Source organism: Marmota flaviventris, chromosome 3 (genome assembly GCF_047511675.1).
Source record: "Marmota flaviventris isolate mMarFla1 chromosome 3, mMarFla1.hap1, whole genome shotgun sequence".
Lineage (NCBI taxonomy): Eukaryota > Metazoa > Chordata > Mammalia > Rodentia > Sciuridae > Marmota > Marmota flaviventris.
Window position 1 is genome coordinate 272645 of NC_092500.1, and position 19155 is coordinate 291799.

At 55.0% G+C, this 19155-nt stretch overlaps 2 protein-coding genes across 6 annotated transcripts; both read left to right on the forward strand.

The window, feature by feature from the left end:
• Nucleotides 1-90: 90 nt before the first annotated feature.
• On the forward strand, nt 91-3688 carry Chkb (choline kinase beta). Of its 4 annotated transcripts, XM_027953126.3 has the most exons (11): nt 91-527; nt 763-871; nt 1126-1239; nt 1417-1550; nt 1762-1857; nt 2010-2068; nt 2146-2227; nt 2353-2461; nt 2597-2700; nt 2975-3056; nt 3215-3380. In XM_027953126.3, exons 1-11 carry the CDS (start codon nt 283-285, stop codon nt 3287-3289), a joined length of 1209 nt encoding a protein of 402 aa, XP_027808927.1. In that variant the 5' UTR covers nt 91-282; the 3' UTR covers nt 3290-3380. The 4 variants fall into 4 exon arrangements, 3 of the variants coding, with proteins under 3 accessions (XP_027808927.1, XP_071465454.1, XP_071465455.1); XR_003585163.3 differs by lacking the exon at nt 3215-3380 and having other exon boundaries at nt 2597-2760; nt 2975-3057; XM_071609353.1 differs by lacking the exon at nt 2597-2700 and having other exon boundaries at nt 3215-3688.
• A 192-nt stretch (nt 3689-3880) lies between these two features.
• Cpt1b (carnitine palmitoyltransferase 1B) lies at nt 3881-12046 on the forward strand. Of its 2 annotated transcripts, none has more exons than XM_071609352.1 (19): nt 3881-4109; nt 4552-4711; nt 5009-5148; nt 5459-5636; nt 5853-5954; nt 6147-6284; nt 6365-6442; nt 7187-7294; nt 7370-7454; nt 8041-8236; nt 8502-8687; nt 8949-9054; nt 9132-9248; nt 9648-9812; nt 9890-10024; nt 10115-10267; nt 10763-10876; nt 11470-11562; nt 11717-12046. In XM_071609352.1, the coding sequence occupies exons 2-19, from the start codon at nt 4571-4573 to the stop codon at nt 11798-11800; spliced, it is 2319 nt and encodes a 772-aa protein (XP_071465453.1). In that variant the 5' UTR covers nt 3881-4109; nt 4552-4570; the 3' UTR covers nt 11801-12046. The 2 variants fall into 2 exon arrangements, with proteins under 2 accessions (XP_071465453.1, XP_027808930.2); XM_027953129.3 differs by having other exon boundaries at nt 3881-4016.
• Nucleotides 12047-19155: the final 7109 nt, after the last annotated feature.

A 19155-nucleotide genomic window follows, 5' to 3' on the forward strand; every position in this document is an offset into this window, starting at 1 on the left:
AAACGACCCCCGCCCAGAGGGGCGTGCCGACAAGCGCCCCACCCAGGGAAAGAGACTTTGCTTTTTGCCTTGCACAGGGGAGGGGCACAGCGAAGACAAGCGGCATTTGGGGCCTTCGGAAAACTGAGGTCACGGAGAGAGCCGAGTCTAGCCGGAGAAGCCCGAGTATGACCGGAGAAGCGCAGACCGGCCGGAAGCGGAGTCGAGCGCGGCCGGAAGAAGCCGAATCCGTCCGAAGGGAGCTGAGCGCAACTGGGCGTTGGGCCCGGCGGAGCCCGCGCCATGGCGGCGGAGGGGACAACTGTGGCCGAAGGCGGGACAACTGTGACCGAAGGCGGGGCTGTCGGCGGCCGCCTGGCCAAGGACAGCTTGTGGCAGTCTAAATCCCCGGACGCGGCCCCGACCCGGCGACGCTCCTCGTCGCTGTCGCGTGACGCCGAGCGCCGAGCCTACCAATGGTGCCGGGAGTACCTGGGCGGGGCCTGGCGCCGAGTGAGGCCGGAAGAACTGAGGGTTTTCCCTGTGAGGTGGGAGGTCAGGGGTTAGCCCCTCCTGTGCGCCGCCGGGGCCCGGGTCAAGGGTCAGCCTCGGAGTCCTCGAGACTTTCCCGCTTCTGCTGCCTCCGAGTGCTCACGCCTTGGGTGGGGCGGGGCCCGCGGGGGCGGGGCTCGGGGCGGGGCCCGCGGGGGGCAGAGCCGGGAGGGGCTAGGTCGCGCCGTGAGGGACTGTCTCCTGCTGAGGGTGCCTGATGTGGGTCTGCAGCGGAGGTCTCAGCAACCTGCTCTTCCGCTGCTCGCTCCCGGACCACCTGCCCAGCGTTGGCGAGGAGCCCCGGGAGGTGCTGCTGCGGCTGTATGGGGCCATCCTGCAGGTAAGGGGGAGTTAGGGCTGCAGGATGGCCCCATACGGCCGTAAGTCGTGCTGGTAGTGTCGTCCCCATTACGCCGTGGAGGCCAGGGACTCAGTGATTTGTACTTTATCATACTAGAACTTGTGCTCCAGAGCCTCCAGGTAGTAGATAGTTCCAACTATGGTGGGCGCAGAAAGCAGACGCTCCTGTATGTGCCAGGGCCCCACTGCCTTGGGTCCTCCTGACAGGCCCTTTTACTATCCATCTTCCTTCAGGGTGTAGACTCCTTGGTCCTAGAAAGCGTGATGTTTGCCATTCTTGCAGAGCGGTCGCTGGGTCCCCAGCTCTATGGAGTCTTTCCAGAGGGCCGGCTGGAACAGTACCTCCCAGTATGAACCCAGCCCACTTCTCCCCAAATCGCCTTCTCCCCTCAGTCCCTATCCCTTCCCCAGTGTCTGCATTCACATCCCAGTCTTTTCCCCAAGACTTTGGCCTCCTCCCATTCCCCTACCCCTTCCCCCTCCTGCCCCTGCCCCCTCACCACCCTGATAGGTTCCTGGGTGCAGAGCCGACCATTGAAAACTCGAGAGCTTCGAGAGCCAGTGTTATCAGCAGCCATTGCCACGAAGATGGCCCAATTCCATGGCATGGAGATGCCGTTCACCAAGGAGCCCCACTGGCTGTTTGGGACCATGGAACGGTAAATCAGGTTTAGGACTTACCTGAACTGGCATACACCTGAACTGAACCAAATTCTGTCCAGCCCTACAGTCAAGTGGATTAGGCATTCCAGTATCTAGTATGGGCACTCAAGATTCTCAGCCAATAGAATGACTTAATCTGGTTTCAAGGGCAGTTGGGAGAGAGGGTAAGGACAGCAGAGTGAGTGTATTCTATTCTTTGGGCTTCAGGTACCTAAAGCAGATCCAGGACTTGCCTCCCACTGGCCTCCTCAATATGAACCTGCTGGAGATGTACAGCCTGAAGGATGAGATGGGCAACCTCAGGTAAGGGCAGGCAAGCTGTGGTTGTGAGGAAGGTAGCACCAAGAAACTAGGAGTCCTCCCCAGGGTCTACTTAGGGTTAGGGTCATGGCCTAGCCCACGAGGGTGACTCTAGTCATTCCTAATCAGTACCCATGCCTCTCCTACCCTTGTAGAAAGCTGCTAGATTCTACGCCATCGCCAGTGGTCTTCTGCCACAATGACATCCAAGAAGGTAGGAGAAGTTTTCTAATCCAAGGTAGAGGGGCCAAAGGGCCCTCATGTGACCCGAACCCCATCCCTTTCCCCCAGGGAACATCCTATTGCTCTCAGAGCCTGAAAATGCTGACAGTCTCATGCTGGTTGATTTCGAGTACAGCAGTTATAACTACAGGTGAGGGTAGGAGGGAAGGCTCCTATACACCTGGTTGCATGGGAGGAAAAACAGACCAGGTGTTCATCTCTGCATTGTAGCTGCCCAGGGCATTTGGGAACTGAAAGTCTACCTTGTTTCCCCAGAGGCTTTGACATTGGGAACCATTTTTGTGAATGGGTTTATGATTATACTCATGAGGAGTGGCCTTTTTACAAAGCACGGCCCACAGACTACCCTACCAGGGGACAACAGGTATGTGGGCTGGAGGATGGGAAACAGGCCTTATCCTGTAAGAGAGGAGGGAAGTCAGTCTTGGAAGGGTATGGCCAGAAAGGGTGCTAAATATTTAAGTCTCTCCAGTTCCTGGCTCTTGTCCATTGATTTCAGCTCCATTTTATTCGCCATTACCTGGCAGAAGTAAAGAAAGGCGAGACCCTCTCCCAAGAAGAACAGAAAAAATTGGAAGAAGATTTGCTGGTAGAAGTCAGTCGGTGAGGAAGGGAGGGGCACCATGAGAGTAGGCCAGGGCTCCAAGAAAAGGGGGATTACAGGTAAGGTGCCAATGCACATTGAGGCCAGAGATATGGAACATGAGGTTGAGGCTGGCGAGGAGGAACAGTTTTGAGAACTGGAAGAGTCAGGATGAGGTAGGGATTAGAATAATGGAGAAGCTAGAGTTTAGGGACTGACCAGCCTAGGGAAGGGGATCCAGGCGATGCCAAACGTGCTCTTAAATGCCCCTTCTTATCCTGCCCCCACCTCCAGGTATGCTCTGGCATCCCATTTCTTTTGGGGTTTATGGTCCATCCTCCAGGCATCCATGTCTACAATAGAATTTGGTTACTTGGTAAGTAATCCAGGGGTGGGCATGTTGGGTGGGAGCTGGAGTGCACCAGGGACCATATGTCCTCTAAGAAATCTGGGTAGTCCCAGGTGGTCAAAGGATGGTAGAGGGTGCTGGTCCTAAGTTCTTCACTATTGTGAGAGGTGAATTTCCTTTCCTAGGAGTATGCCCAGTCTCGGTTCCAGTTCTACTTCCAACAGAAGGGACAGCTGACCAGCTTCCACTCATCATCCTGACTGTCCAGTTCCTACTCCTCAGAGTTTCTCCTGGAGCCTCCAGGGCAGGACCTTGGAGGGAGGGGCAGAGGGCAGGAATCCCTGGGATGGGGCTGTGCCCCACAGTGCAACTGTATGAGGAGGCTGACCTCTCCTCCAATTTGAATAGTCCCCAAGGCAGGCAGGCAGGAGCCCTTGGGCTGTGTACCTTAATAAATGAGCTTCTTCCTTCACAAGATATCTTGTTCCTGACTAGCTGCAGCAAAAATACCAAGCCAAGGAATGCACACAGACTGACCAAGTGACCACTGCTTTCTGTTCTGTGGTCTGAGCTTAAAATGGTTGAGGATCCATTCTGCCCATTGGGGTACCCTATCCCTCAACCCTCCCCTCTTGCAGCCTAGAATAACAAATAAAGGGAGGACTGGGGAGTGAAGAGGTTACAGAGAGCCCTGGGATGAGCAGCCAGCCTGAGAAGGGATCAGGGAACAGGCTGCACAGCTGACACAGCCAGCGACCTTTCCCTTACATTCAACTATTTTTAGCTCTAATGCCATCCTCCTCACGTGAAACTCTTTGCCTCCCCCCACCCCCATCGTTGTCCCCAACCCCTGGGGCTCCCAGATCTTCAAGCACCCTTCAGTCTGCAGGAACTACCCACCTGATTCCCACCGTGGAAGGGGAGTTTCTGGTTCCGCCCTGCATCTATTCTCTCGACCCCAATTTGGGAGTGGGTGTCAGATTCCCGGTAAGGGCGGGGTATCGGTGGCCAAGCCTGAAGGACGTGGGGACATGGGCCAGAGTGGCCAGCCCCATACACTGACAGGACCGAACCTGAGCTGTGAGTAGGGACCAGAAAAGGGCGGCCAAGCCCCCCACTCGGCCCCTAGCCCAGCTCGGGAACCAGGCCGGTGCTGAAGTCCAGAGTTGGGGGCGCCTGGAACCCGCCTCTGTCCAGGCCGACTCCGCTTCCCAGGACGCTTCTCCCAAGCCCAAGGCCGCCCTTCGCTGCCCTTGGGGTTCCTGGCGCTTTCATGGCCCGGACCCACTTCCTTCGCCCTCATAGCTAGGCCAGTGCGAACGTGGGCGCGGGTTCCGCGGCAGTTGGCGGGGCTGGGAGAGCCCGCCCGGGGGGCGCCGGCCTCGAGGCCACCAGTGGGGTGGGGGCAGGGCGGGAAGGCGGGGGGGGGGGGGGCGGGGGGCGGGGCCTCAGCTCGGAGACGGGGCGGCCCGGGGAGGGGCTGGCCTGAGCTGCTGCGCACCCTCCTGCCACCTACTCCCAGGTGCCGACCGGCCCCCAGGATGGCGGAAGCACACCAGGCCGTAGCCTTCCAGTTCACTGTGACCCCTGACGGGGTGGACTTCCGGCTCAGTCGGGAGGCACTCAAGCACATCTACTTGTCCGGAATCAACTCCTGGAAGAAACGCCTAATTCGCATCAAGGTGGGCTCAGGTGGTCCGGACCTCGCTCCCAGCCGGTGCAGGGCAGAGGCCCCATGATCAGGGTCTCTCATGGCTTTGCTTTAGCAGTGTGGTGGGTACAAGCCCTAGCAGTGCAGAAACCATAGTGGTGACAGAGGTGTGGTGGGGCACAGTGAGCAATGGGTGCTACAGGTGTGAGTGCCTGAGAAGGAGAATACAGGTGGTTGAGGCAATGCAGAGAGCCGAGTCCCGGGACTTCACAGGTGCCTGAGTACCTCATCTTTCTTCTCCACAAGGATGTCTATTTCTGCCCCACAGAATGGCATCCTTAGGGGTGTGTACCCTGGCAGCCCCACCAGCTGGCTGGTTGTCGTCATGGCGACAATGGGTTCCTCCTATTGCAAGGTGGATATCTCCATGGGTCTGGTCTGTTGTATCCAGAGTTGCCTCCCTGAGAGGTAAGAAGCCAAGAAGGCAAAAGTGTCAAGGGCAAACCAGGCCAGCTCCCAAGGCCAGGGTTCCTGAGTTGGGCAGATACAGGACAACAGCCATGGCTGGTCACAGGGGCAGTGCTCCCCCAGGGCCACCATCATCTCAGTCCCACATCAGTTTGTATTTGATGAATATACCTTAGTATGTGTGCCCAGAGAGTTTCTTGCCCCTCTGTGCCTCCCCTGAGATAGTTCCAAGTCATCAACTGCATGTCAGAATTCCCAAGACTGGTCTCCAGGGAGCCCTCCCCTGCAGCCTTCCTTCCTTCTCCAACAGGTGTGGCCCCTACCAGACCCCGCAGACCCGGGCACTTCTCAGCATGGCCATCTTCTCCACTGGGGTCTGGGTGACAGGCATCTTCTTATTCCGCCAAACCCTAAAGCTGCTTCTTTCTTACCATGGGTGGATGTTTGAGATGCATGGAAAGACCAGTCGCTTCACCAAGATCTGGGCTGTGAGCAGAAGTATTGGCGGGTTCAGGCACTTGGTTTGAGAACCTGCGGGGCTCATTTGGGGTCTGAGAAGGAGGTGAGAGGCAGACTGAGCACTGGTGTCTGGTGCATGGTTTGTCCTGAAGGGGTCAGGAGAGTTCTGAAGGCCTCACTTATCTGCTGATTTGTGTCTGTTCTTCCACTGGCTCCCGCACCAACTCTGTGCTCTGTGTCCCCAGATCTGTGTCCGCCTTCTGTCCAGCCGGCGGCCCATGCTGTACAGCTTCCAGACATCTCTGCCCAAACTTCCTGTCCCCAGCATACCAGCCACAATTCAGAGGGTGAGGGCCTGGGTCCCAGTGGGCACAGGAGGCTGGATTCAGAAAACTTGCCCAAACATAAAGAACTATTCCCTGTAAATAATGGGCTTGAGAGTAATGGGGCCAGGGTGAGGAGAGAGAGGTGGGAAGAGAGTTAAGGCAGAGGTAGCCATGACCGTCTGGCTCCCATGTAATGATAACTTGGCTGAACAGTACTTGGAGTCTGTACGGCCCTTGTTGGATGATGAGGAATATTACCGCATGGAGACACTGGCCAAGGAATTCCAGGACAAGACTGCCCCCAGGCTGCAGAAATACCTGGTACTCAAGTCATGGTGGGCAACGAACTATGTAAGTCTGCTGTCCTGGGATTGTCCTCACCCATAGGTCTGACTGCCCCTTCCCCTGCTCTAACCTCCATCCACCCACAGGTGAGTGACTGGTGGGAAGAGTACATCTACCTTCGAGGCAGGAGTCCCCTCATGGTGAACAGCAACTACTATGTCATGGTAAGAAGTAGAGCCCCCTGGCTCTGGGGCCGGGACTTAGGACAGCCCAAAGACTTAATGGAAGTTCCTGTGGGTGAGTGGGGGTTGTAGAGTGAGATCTGAGAGAGAGGGAGGAGAGAGGGGAGAGCCTGGAAGAAGAGTCCTGAGGCAATATAGGGGAAGTGGCCATGCCAGGACAAGGAGAATCCTGAGACCCTGCAGCCTGTCACTGCCTCGTAGGGTCTCTTGGGCTCACTGTGCCTGCCTAACTCAGACTTTGTCATTGCCTTTCTTGTTCCCTCACTAGCTTCCCAACCCCAGTTCCCTAGACACTTTCTAAGGGACTTCCTAAACCCACCTTGCTCTGTCATTCTGTGGAGCCAGGTGATGAGAGCCAGGCTTCACTTCTCAGGGCTCAGGAACTCACTGTCTGTCTCAGTCCACATGGCTGGCACTTGTCCTGACTGTCGCCAGCGCACAGCCAGCTGGTCTCCCTGCTCTCTCCTTTCCCACTGTCCAGAGTGCACAGGACAGGGCAGCCTATTGGAACTCCCCTCCTCTTCTTCAAAGCAAAACATGAACAAATAAAATAGCAACAGATGAAAAATGCAGCTCTGGTTGAAGCTGGGTAGCTGGAGCAGGGTAGTGTAAGTTACACGTTGGACTGAGAGCAACTCATGCCCTGGATAAGTTGGTCCTTGGTGGGGTGAGACCCAGGTGATCCAGACAGAGGCCCCCACCCTGCAGGCTCTGCTCTGTCTGTAGGACCTTGTGCTGGTCAGGAACACAGAAGTACAGGCAGCCCGCCTGGGAAATGCCGTCCATGCCATGATCATGTATCGCCGCAAACTGGACCGTGAAGAAATCAAGCCTGTGAGTTACATCAGGATTGAGAATGGGGTGGGAAGGGGAGGCCTGAGTCTGAGCCATCCTGGGTCTTCCTCCCAGGTGATGGCACTGGGCATGGTGCCCATGTGCTCCTACCAGATGGAGAGGATGTTCAACACCACCCGCATCCCGGGCAAGGAAACAGGTACCAGGCCACAGCCAAGCACCACTGGCCCATCATGGCTAGGTGCCCCACTGCTGCTCACCAACCAGAATCTCCAGTGTCTCAGGATCATGAACCTGTGAAAAGTGGTCAGTTTGTGACGGATACCAGACATGTGTCATTTGCAGGCATGATCCTGGTGCTGGGACCCCAAGGGGCCCAGAACAGAGCTTCTCCCCTCCGGGGCTTCACTGTGCATGGGAAGGTGGTCGTGTGAGTAAATGGCAGTGGAGCTTGGAAGCACAGATTCCCTCCCCAGAGTCCATAGAGGAGGGGAGAGCAGCAGGTTTGCAAGAGGCAGCAGCCTTCCCTGTTTCTGACACTGTCTCCTGGGGCTATCTGTGTAATTTCCTAGCTCGCTGGCTCCTTCTCCTATGGAAGATCTCACAGGATGGTTGTGAGAGGTAGTACAGGGCCTGGCTTAGCATGGAGATCCACCCCAAGGGGAAGGAAGGCCCAGGATAGAGCTGGGCAAAGCAGGCTCTGCAAGGGCCACCTAGAAAGGGCTCACATGGGGAGAAGTCTCCCCAAGGACCTGCCTCAGCCTGCCCACCGGCCTCTGTCACAGATGTGCTGCAGCACCTCTCCGACAGCAGGCACGTGGCCGTCTACCATAAGGGCCGCTTCTTCAAGGTGTGGCTCTATGAGGGCTCCCGCCTGCTCAAGCCTCGGGACTTGGAAATGCAATTCCAGAGGATCCTGGATGACCCCTCCCCACCCCAGCCTGGGGAGGAGAGACTGGCAGCCCTCACTGCAGGGGGAAGGTATCTGGGCCTGTGGGGAGGGTTTGCCTTGGCCTAGGTTCAGGGCCTCATGAGGAAAGAGCTTGGACCTGTCTGCCACCCTGGCATTGGGGGTGTGTAGGACCACACAGTGAGGGCCCTGGAGATGTCAGCAGTGGGCATGAACCTCTAACAGTCAGTGTGTGGCGGGCGGGACCAGATGCTCCTCCCTCACCCAAGCCCAGCCCAGCCCAGCCAGGTCCTGGGTGGCACCCAGATCCAAAGTCCTCTGCCCTTGTGCTCCCAGGGTAGAGTGGGCACAGGCACGCCAGGCCTTCTTCAGCTCTGGCAAGAACAAAGCTTCTCTGGAGGCCATCGAGCGTGCTGCGTTCTTTGTTGCCCTGGATGAAGAGTCCCACTGCTACAACCCTGATGACGAGGCCAGTCTCAGCCTCTACGGCAAGGCCCTGCTACATGGCAACTGCCACAACAGGTGTGTGCCTTGGCCTCCGTGTTGAGGGTTGGCCGCGGGGCTAGAGAATTAAGATAGAAGTCAGGGTCACGGTCAGTAGTCAGGCTGAAGTGGAGATAGAGGTGACTTTTAGGGTTACAGTTGAAGACTAAGGAGTCTTAACATTAGGTTTAGGTTTAGGGCTTGGATTATTGGTTAGAATTGAAGGATTAGGGATTGTAGTGTAAGGTTCTGTGTATGTCCCCAGCTCTTGAGTCACCCCTGTGTCTACTTCTCCTTCAGGTGGTTTGACAAATCTTTCACTCTTATCTCCTTCAAGAATGGCTTGTTGGGCCTCAACACAGAACACGCGTGGGCAGATGCCCCCATCATTGGGCACCTTTGGGAGGTAACAGGATTGGAGGGGGATCTGCAGGGCAGGCACTGGCAATGAGGCTTAGTTCTCAGCTTGACGTTTCTCTACAGTTCGTCCTGGGCACAGACACCTTCCACCTGGGCTACACAGACACTGGGCACTGTCTGGGCAAACCAAACCCAAGGCTAATACCTCCTCAGAGGCTGCAGTGGGACATTCCTGAGCAGGTATGCAAACCAAGAGCAGTAGGCTGGCACGTGAGTGATGGGTTCTGAGTTGCTCTGCCTTCTCCTCCCCTCTAGTCCCTACTACTTGGCCTGGCCCTCAGGGGAAAGGGACAGGAGCTCCCCTGGGGTGCCACAGGGAAAGCAGAGTCCCTGGGTCTTCTGTCATTGGTGAAAGGTGGAGATGTGAGGCTTATGTCTACCAGCACCTGTTAGTGCCTCCCTCTTCCCCCTCTGGCTTAGTCGGGCCTCACAGAGTCTCCTCAGGTTGTTCTTTGTGCCCCCTGCCAGTTAAGCTGCCTTTGCTCTTCACCTGTCACCAAGATGTCATGCCTCCTAGACATGACCTGGAGTCCTGCTTGGAGGGCTCTGCCCCCAGCTGACTCTTCCATGTCTTGGCAGTGTCAGGTGATCATCGAGAGGTCCTACCAGGTGGCCAAGGCACTGGCAGATGATGTGGAGCTGTACTGCTTCCAGTTCTTGCCCTTTGGCAAAGGCCTCATCAAGAAATGTCGGACCAGCCCTGATGCCTTCGTGCAGATCGCCCTGCAGCTGGCTCACTTCCGGGTAGGAGCCCCTTGGGTGCTGAGTGGGCAGGGCAGCACCAGGGTTACCTGATGGATTCACCCTTCTGTGTACCCCAGGACAAGGGCAAATTCTGCCTGACTTACGAGGCCTCCATGACCAGAATGTTCCGGGAGGGGCGGACTGAGACCGTGCGTTCCTGTACCAGTGAGTCCACAGCCTTTGTGCAGGCCATGATGGAGGGGTCCCACATGGTGAGCCCCCTCCCTTGCTTCTCATTCCCCAGCCCCCTGTCTGCCTCAAGGGTCAGGGCTACTCTTTACCCCTCTAATTCTGCCCTCCAGAAAGCAGACCTCCGAGATCTTTTCCGGAAGGCTTCTGAGAAGCACCAGAATATGTACCGCCTGGCCATGACAGGGGCTGGAATTGACAGGCACCTCTTCTGCCTGTATGTGGTCTCCAAGTACCTGGGGATCAGCTCTCCTTTCCTGGCTAAGGTCAGTGTTGATGGTGGGTGTGTCCTCCATCCCCCTGCATTCAGGCCCCAGGGGCTTGGCCTTGGGATGGGGCTCTACTCTTTTCTGCCTGGCCAGTTCCCCTGAAGTTGCTGTGGAGGGTGGCGGCCATCTTTCCCACACCATGCCCAGCCCAGGTCAGCAGGGTCCTCCTGGTGGAGTCACTGTGCTTGTAGGGGAGACACACACAAATGTGTGACCCATCAGGTGATGGCTGTGCTATTGAGAAAAGAAGCTGAGGCAGGGGAGGGGCAAGAAGGGCCTTGCATGGCAAGATGGAGGGTTTCCCACAGAGGCTGAGGTGATACAGAAGGGCTGTGTGGACCAGGGGCAGCAGCCAGGGAGCTCCTGTACATTGCATATTCCTGCACCTTCCGTCAGATGTGGCCTGCCTCAGGTCTGGACCTGAGTGTGCCTCAGGTCTGAAGTGGGTGCTGAGTGCCTCATGCCTAGCTGGCTTTCGCCTCCCTCTTGCAGGTGCTCTCAGAACCCTGGCGCCTCTCCACCAGCCAGATCCCTCAGTCCCAGATCCGCATGTTTGACCCAAACCAGTACCCCAATCATCTGGGTGCTGGAGGTGGCTTTGGCCCGGTGAGTATCCCTGAGGAGGCGTGGGCAGCACCAAAGCCCAGGGTTTCACTAGGGGGTGCAGAGCCTTGACCAAGGCAGACCAGGGTAGGAGTACCTTGTTTAGAGGAAATTCCCAAACCTGCATGACAGCAGAATGGCAGCTGTCAACCCAGCATACAGGACCAGGACCCAGCCATTCTAAGCACCTTTCCACTGAAGCGTGACCACATCCAGAGCAGGTTTCCAAGGAACAGGGCAACATGAAGTATGTCTACTCAGCGAGTCCAGCTCTTTCCTGCTGAGACATTCACCCAGACGCCCAGCTGGTTTCTCAGAAGGCTAGAGGCTTCCCTGGAGAAAGGAGGATGGTCTAGAGTATGAGGTTCTTGAGGGAAACAGCAGTCTGGGATACCTGGTAGGGGTCCAGAACCAGAGGGGCAGCATTGTTTGATCTTCACACTGTTTCCTGGGTGGGGAGAGGGTCCTGCCCCCTGGAAGGGTGCAGCATCTAGAGGTGGACCTCCTCCTGAGTCTGTCTTGGGAAGAGCAACACCAGCTTGGCTTTGAGGCCTTCACGGTCAGTGTACATCTTCTACTTCACCTCTCCTCCTCAGGTAGCAGATGATGGCTATGGGGTTTCCTACATGATTGCAGGTGAAAACACTATCTTCTTCCACATCTCCAGCAAATTCTCAAGTTCAGAGACGGTGAGTCTCCCCTGCTCCAGCTCAGCCCTGAGAAGGGGTACCACCTGGGGCAGCCCGGGAGCACACTGCACCTCTGGGTGGAGATTAGTCCTTGTTTGTGGGGACAGGGGTGGGAGCTCTGCAGATGGTGTGTCTGAGTCCTCAGTTCCCACAGAATGCCCAGCGCTTTGGGAACCACATCCGCCAAGCCCTGCTGGACATCGCTGATCTTTTCCAAGTTCCCAAGGCTGACAGCTGAGGACTGGAGAGATGCCAGCTGCCCTTTCATCCCCACGTTGTGGAAGAAGGGGCCTGTGACTGGATTGCAGACACAAGGGTGGCCGTGCACAGGTGCCCAGCTCTGAGGACAGCTCTGGCAGCAGGCACTCCCCAGGTGGACGCTGCTCCCTGAGGGCCTAGGTGGCGGAGGTGCAACGGGGAGAGAATTTTGATTTGATTTTTTTGTCTTGGTAGATACTAATAAAAATAAGGCTGTGTAATTCTCTCTCGGCCCTTAGGTACCTATTTTTTCTTTGGGAACTAGAAGGCCCTCCCCCTGCCCCAACTCAGGTCAGAATGGTGGAAAGGAAGACCTGGTCTGGGGAATTTTTCATGAGGGGCTTGTGGCCTGCTTTGGAGTGTGTGTATCTGCAAGTGAAGCCAGCTCTGAGGCTGCTGTTCACACCCTCATGTGCACTTGGAATAGATCATTGCTTCAAAACCTTCACTGGTTCCCCAAGGCCACCTCTGTTTGTTTTCCAGAGAGCAGGGTCCATCCATCTCCTCCACACTACCCCTCTGGGCTGGAGCACAACTCTGCAGAGGCCTGTGGCATCCTCCCAGATTAGGTGGGGCCAAAATCCCAGACCTGAGGCCAGAGTGCCGGGTGGTCATATCTGGGAGAAGGCACGTGGGATACAACATATCCCTCCACTCAGATTGACTTTTCTATTAAATAACTTTGAGTAAACCAAAAACAGTTCTTATGAGCAGTGTGAGTAGGTGCTGAATCACTATTGCTGCATGCTTGCATTAATCCAGATCTCAGTGTTCTCTAGGTGCTCAGAACACAGAAGTGGACCAGGTTAGGTTGGGGGCCTTCACTTGGAAACCAGTGTTTGCTGAGCACCCACCACAGACATGGCCCTGTGCTGAACAGGGCACTCTGTCTGCCCAGTGTAATTTGCTGCCAGGTGAGGCAAGCACCATAAGCACTGAATAGCCGCTGGAAACCAGGAGGCTTTGAGAATAACCCATTTAGCAAGTACTTACTGAGTGCCTGGCACTGGGCTGCAGCAGTGGACAAAGCTAGCCAACGCTTCCTGTGGGATGGGAGTCTAATAAAGGATACAGAAAATAGCTGAGAAGAAGATGGACATCACACAGTAAGTCAGATGGAGGTAAGTGCTAAGGAGACGGGGCAGATGGAGGGGTGGATGGTAATTCCAAAGGACAGGCCTTCCTGAATGGAGCCACTGCTGGCAGACTTGAACGAGAGGAGGGAGAAGAGTCGTCCCTCAAGTCCCATCCTTGAGGCAGAGCAGTTCCTGGCCAAAGGGTCAGCAAGAGCTAAAGCTCCGAGGAAGGAGGTGCCGGCTGCAGGAAGTCTGCACGGAGGGCCTGCAGCTGGTACGGTGTCTGCTGGGGAGAGGAGCAGGGGCAGGCAGACAGGGGGCAAGTCTCAAAGACCTGACTCTGGCTTCTTAAAAAGATGGGGAAGCTGGTGGGGTCTGAGCACAGGGTGACAAGAACTGTCCAAATTTTAAGAGGATCTCTCTGGCTAACCAGGATGGTAGAACAAAGTGGGATGCAGTAGGGAAGAAACAGGAGGCCTGTCAGGGAGCTTCACTGTGGTGGTGGCCGAGGGGCTTACACAAAGGTAGTACCATAGGACTGGAGAATTGAGGAACTGAGAAGCTCAAAGCTGGGACTGACAAGCCTGATGTAGAGGCATCAAAGATAACTCAATTTTTTTTTTTTTCTTTACTTTGGGTGACTAAGATTTTTAAGTGTGAAATTTGACTTGCCTATAAGGTATATTCATAAGAATGTCCCAAAGACTCTTGAAAACATAAATTAAAAACTAAGGCAAGATACAAACTCCTTATAACAGTTTTTTATTTTGTTTTGGGGTACCAGGGTTTGGACCCAGAGGTGCTTAACCACTGAGCCACATCCTCAGCCCTTTTTAATGTTTTATCTAGAGACAGGATCTCGCTGAGTTGCTTGGAGTCTCATGATCCTCCTGTCTCAATCCAAGCCACTGCGATTATAGAGGCATGCACCTCCACTTCTAGCCCTATAACCATTTCGAAGGTAGTTAAAACCTTCAGAGCAATGAGAGGATTCTCAGGGCACAGGCTTCTAACCGCTTGAGTCTCCATAAGTTTATAAAAATACTACTGTGCTCATAAAAATGTTACATTCTATATCAGAGCTTTCTTGGGCTTCCAAAATGTCTTCACAGACTTCAGCCTCTCACAGTCTGCACAGGAGGGCCTGCAGCTGGTATGGTGTCGGGGAGAAGAGCAGGGGACAGGCAGACAGGAGGCAAGTCTCCTGTCCTGGGTAATATCTCCTGGGAAAGAGGGTTTTAGTAGGTTTCTGGAGACATCAGTTCACCCAGTCCCTGGAGAGCAATGAAGCTGGCATTAAGTTAATGTTGAAATTCAGTCATTCAAGTTCTTTCATCGGGTTTGTTCTTGGTTCAAATAAGTGAGAGGAAAGGCAAGCGTGGTAGCACACACCTGTAATCCCAGTGACTCAGGAGGGTGAGGCAAGAGGGTCACAAGTTGGAGGCCAGCCTCAGCAACTTAGTGAGACCCCCTTGTCAAAATAAAAGATAACAAAGACTGGGGATGCATCTCAGTGGTAAAGTTCCCCTGTGTTGAAGTCCCACTACCAAAAGAAAAAAGTGAAAGGAGAAACAATAATGCTAAACCGGGGTATAAACCCCCCGTGAAAACCCGCCATACCCGAATAAGTTCCTTTATGTCTCATGGGTTTGCAAATCTGCATTAATTAAGACTAGTAGCCACAACAGATAAATCCTAAAATCTCAATGACCTAACCCAAAAGAGTAAAAGTTAAATTCTTGGTCAAATCAAATCCAGTTGCGTGAGGTTGGGGCTTTGCTCCATACCATTTTTTGAGGACCTAGACTAACAGAAGCCCTACCTTCAGCATGAACACTGAACAAGTACATAGGGCAAAGAGAAAGTGAGGGCCACTTGTGGAAGGCTTTGATGGACCTAGGCTGGAAATGATGAAGGGCACTTCCATCTACAACCCCCTGGCGGAGACTCATTGCAAGGGAATGTCAGAAGTGAAGTCGGGCTGAGTGCCCGGGCTGTAATGGAAACGTTTGATGACAGCTGGTCTCAGATGCACAAGGACACAGAACAGACTGACATCTTAGGAGCTTCCTAAGAGACCAGACCTTCAGGGCAGGGGCTCTGCAGGAAATTTCAGATAGCACACCTCTATCTGCTCACACTTAAGCCAAACTGATCTTCCCTGAGTCCCCTCTCCATTCCCCAAGGAAGGCAAGCTCGTCCACATCCTTACCTTTGCCCTTGGTGGACCTTCTGCCTGGAATCCTGGGCCCTTCTCAGCCTTGTAAACTCACTCCTCAAGTCTGATGGGACGACACTTACAATCAGAGTTAACCCCAATTCATGTTTTTCTGGAGTGTTATAATGGAAACCAGTGCTGGGCTATTTAAGCAAATGGAAGAATGATTGGAAATATGAAGGGCAGGTTCTGGCAGGAAAGGACAGCCAGAAAACCAGGTTCCGAAGGGACAGAAGCCTGGCAGCTTAGGGAGGAGGTGTGGCCCAGGGAGCAGTCTCTCCAATAAACAGGCAATGCTCACTAGTGTCCAGAACTGTCTGTCTCAATTCCAGCTCCTCTAACCTCCTCTTGGGTTAGACTGCTAAGAATCAGATTACTTTTAGATGCTTTTTTAAATGGAGAGAACACGCAACAGGGTCTGGGTTTGTCAGTATTTTCAGACACAGGGTGTTCAAAATTAACCACCTTCCAAACTGGCCTCTTGGTGCTCTTTTCCTCTCCACCTCGGTACCATTTCCAGCCACATGCATATTCCTTCTTTCTCCCTCACCTCCCACGCGACCAAGCTCTGTTCAGTACACCTTCTGAACACCTTTTGATCCTCTGTACTTCCCTCCACCGTGGCCATGCCTACCCTTCTCCACACCTCCATCATCACTCACCCAAAGAGCCAGAGCTTGCTCCCTCTCCATCCTGCGCCCCCACCCACCCGCCGCAGCAAATGGCCCCTCCATTGTCATTCCTCCCTGTGCAGCACGGGCGAGGGTGGGGTTAGCGTTCCCTGCTTGGTGAGTTCTGCCTCCACTGCCCAGAGGTCAGGAGCGCCAGGGGACCTGGGCCCACACTGCCTAGCTTCGCATCCTTGTGTGTACCCTGCTGCTTTTCGCAGGCGCTGCCCCAGTGTCACGATGGGCAAAAGGTGCAACTTACGCAGTCGAGGGGGAGAAATAAAGAATGGCCACACGCTTCTGCCCTTTCCCATGATTCATTCACTCAAATCACTCAATACAATTTCACTATAGGTTCTTGATCAAGAAAACGACGATCCTTAATGCAAGGCGTTGCAATAGACATAATCAATTCACAGCACACAGTTCTAGATTAATTAATTCTAAGCACTGCAAACACCCTCAGTCATGACAGGCTCCTGACAGACATTCCTTCTACATGCTAAGTTCAGGTGCTGGGTGTAAAGTCTCAGGCCTTAGGCTCCAAGTCCACAGATGCCCACGCACTCAGATGCCGTGATCAGGTCAGGAACCAAGGCAGACTTCCCCTGGGGTGGAGCCGATGGCCAGCTGAGGGGATCATAGGGAGAAGTCGCAGCCCCCACCAGGGTCAAGATGTGGCTATAGAGTTTGAGAGCAGTGAGGACCATGCAGAGGGTCAGCAAACAGTGACCAGTGATGGGATGTCAGTCCAGGTCCTCATCAGGCTCTGAGGTTTGTGTGCATCCTTGTTTTGGCTGGCTGAATGTGTGTTCATTTGCTCCTTCATTTACAGTAAAGTTGGGGGCTTCGGACCACCTTTCAATCCCTATCAGCTGCCACTGGATTTCTCAGTCATTTACCCTGGGGTTAAAGCTTCTGGTCTGGTGGTACCCACCCTAATTTTCTTGCCTTTCCCTCTTATGGGGTCCCTTTCCCCTTATGGGGTGAGCACAGCCTGCCAGAGGCTTCACTCTGAGTTTGTCAGGGAGGGGGAAGTGACTTGTCTGGGCCTGAGGGCCGCACTGGAGGGTCTGTAGGCAGGCCTGGTGAAGCTGCTGCTTTCAAACTGGAGTTTTTTTAAACAGAATGCTTCGGCTCTGGCCTAAGGCCTTCCTCACACGGGGCTTGGCTTGCCCTCCCTCAGGCCTCTGGTCCTTGGGAAGACCACAAATACTGGGCTTTCAGCTATTGTTTCTCACACACACACACACACACACACACAAAGGTTTAAAGCATTGTCTACACCACATGCTGCACCCCAACACAGGGGCACAGTGGTCAGACAGGTCCTCCACACGCATGGCCTCAGGCAGAAACAGGTGGGGGGAACTTCCCTGGGACCAGGTGGGGGGAACTTCCCTGGGACCAGGCGGGTGCCCTTCGACCCCTCTCCCCCGCCCCACACAGGGGTGCGCCCCGCCACCCCCAGGCGCCCCGCCCTTCTTCCAAGAACAGCCAATCAGTGTGAGAGGCGTGCTCTGGGGGCGGAGCTACCAACGGAAAGGGGCGGGGCGTGGTTGCCAGGAGCCCGTCCTGATTCGCGCGGTGCGGGACCGAGCCCCCAGCGCCTCTGGGCCAGAGCCCCCAGCGCCTCTGGGCCAGGTGAGCAGGCCCGCCACCCCCACCACCACCCTCACCTCTCACCTCACCCCTCACCTCAGCTCCTCACCTCACCCCTCACCTCAGCTCCTCACCCCTCACCTCAGCTCCTCACCCCTCACCTCACACCCCTCACCTCAGCTCCTCACCCCTCACCCCTCACCTCACCCCTCACCCCTCACCTCACCCCTCACCCCTCACCTCACCCCTCACCCCTCACCCCTCACCTCACCTCAGCTCCTCACCCCTCACCTCACCTCACACCCCTCACCTCACCCCTCACCCCTCACCTCACACCCCTCACCTCAGCTCCTCACCCCTCACCTCACCCCTCACCTCACCTCACACCCCTCACCTCACCCCTCACCCCTCACCTCACACCCCTCACCTCAGCTCCTCACCCCTCACCCCTCACCTCACACCCCTCACCTCAGCTCCTCACCCCTCACCTCACCCCTCACCCCTCACCTCACCCCTCACCTCTCACCTCACCCCTCACCCCTCACCCCTCACCTCACCCCTCACCTCTCACCTGTCATCTCAGCTCCTCACCCCTCACCTCACCCCTCACCCCTCACCTCACTCCTCACCCCTCACCCCTCACCTCACCTCAGCTCCTCACCCCTCACCTCACCCCTCACCTCAGCTCCTCACCTCACCCCTCACCTCAGCTCCTCACCCCTCACCTCAGCTCCTCACCCCTCACCTCAGCTCCTCACCCCTCACCCCTCACCTCACCCCTCACCCCTCACCTCACCCCTCACCCCTCACCTCACCCCTCACCCCTCACCCCTCACCTCACCCCTCACCTCTCACCTGTCATCTCAGCTCCTCACCCCTCACCTCACCCCTCACCCCTCACCTCTCACCTGTCATCTCAGCTCCTCACCCCTCACCTCACCCCTCACCCCTCACCTCACCCCTCACCCCTCACCTCACCCCTCACCCCTCACCTGTCATCTCAGCTCCTCACCTCACCCCTCACCCCTCACCTCACCCCTCACCCCTCACCCCTGCTCCTCCTTATTTAATGACAAGGGTCGACAAGACGGTCAGCACAAGCCCAACACCAGTTGAGACCTGCCGTGATGGGAGAGGCCTGGGAGCCATAGGCTACGAAATGGAGGCCTCTTAGTATAGCAAGAGCCAAGAACTGTACCCCACACGTGCACACGCACCCTGAGAGCAACGTTATGTTTGGGGCCATCCCTGCCTGATTAACAGTCACCTAGTTTCTTCCCTCATAATCTCACAGAGTGCAAATTCCCTGGCAGTTTCTATGGCCTCATTAATTCTTTTTCTCCCTTCTTTTCTAGCCCAGAGTCTTGTAGTTAAATAGATAAGCATCAATTATTAATGGGATGAATTGATGTGATTAGTCAAGATCAGAAGAAGATCTGGAGTAATTTTGTTAGCATTCAATATTTTAAATAACAATAAATATGATTTATTAAGTGTTTATTACTGTAGGTACTTGCAGAAGAGTACATGATTTATGACATTTAATCCTTACAAAAACCTTATCCATAAGGTACAGGTACTATTAGCCGTTCCCTTTTACAAAGTACAGAACTATAGTTGGAAACGTGAATGAGTTGCCTACTCAAGTCAGGACCCAGTCTCCCTGGCAACTGCTGCTCATGCCTCTGGAGTAAGTGGTACTGTCGGAATCTAAGAGCCAGGGAAGAGTTCTTTAAAGAATCACTGGCTGTGGAATGTGGAGTAGAAGTGA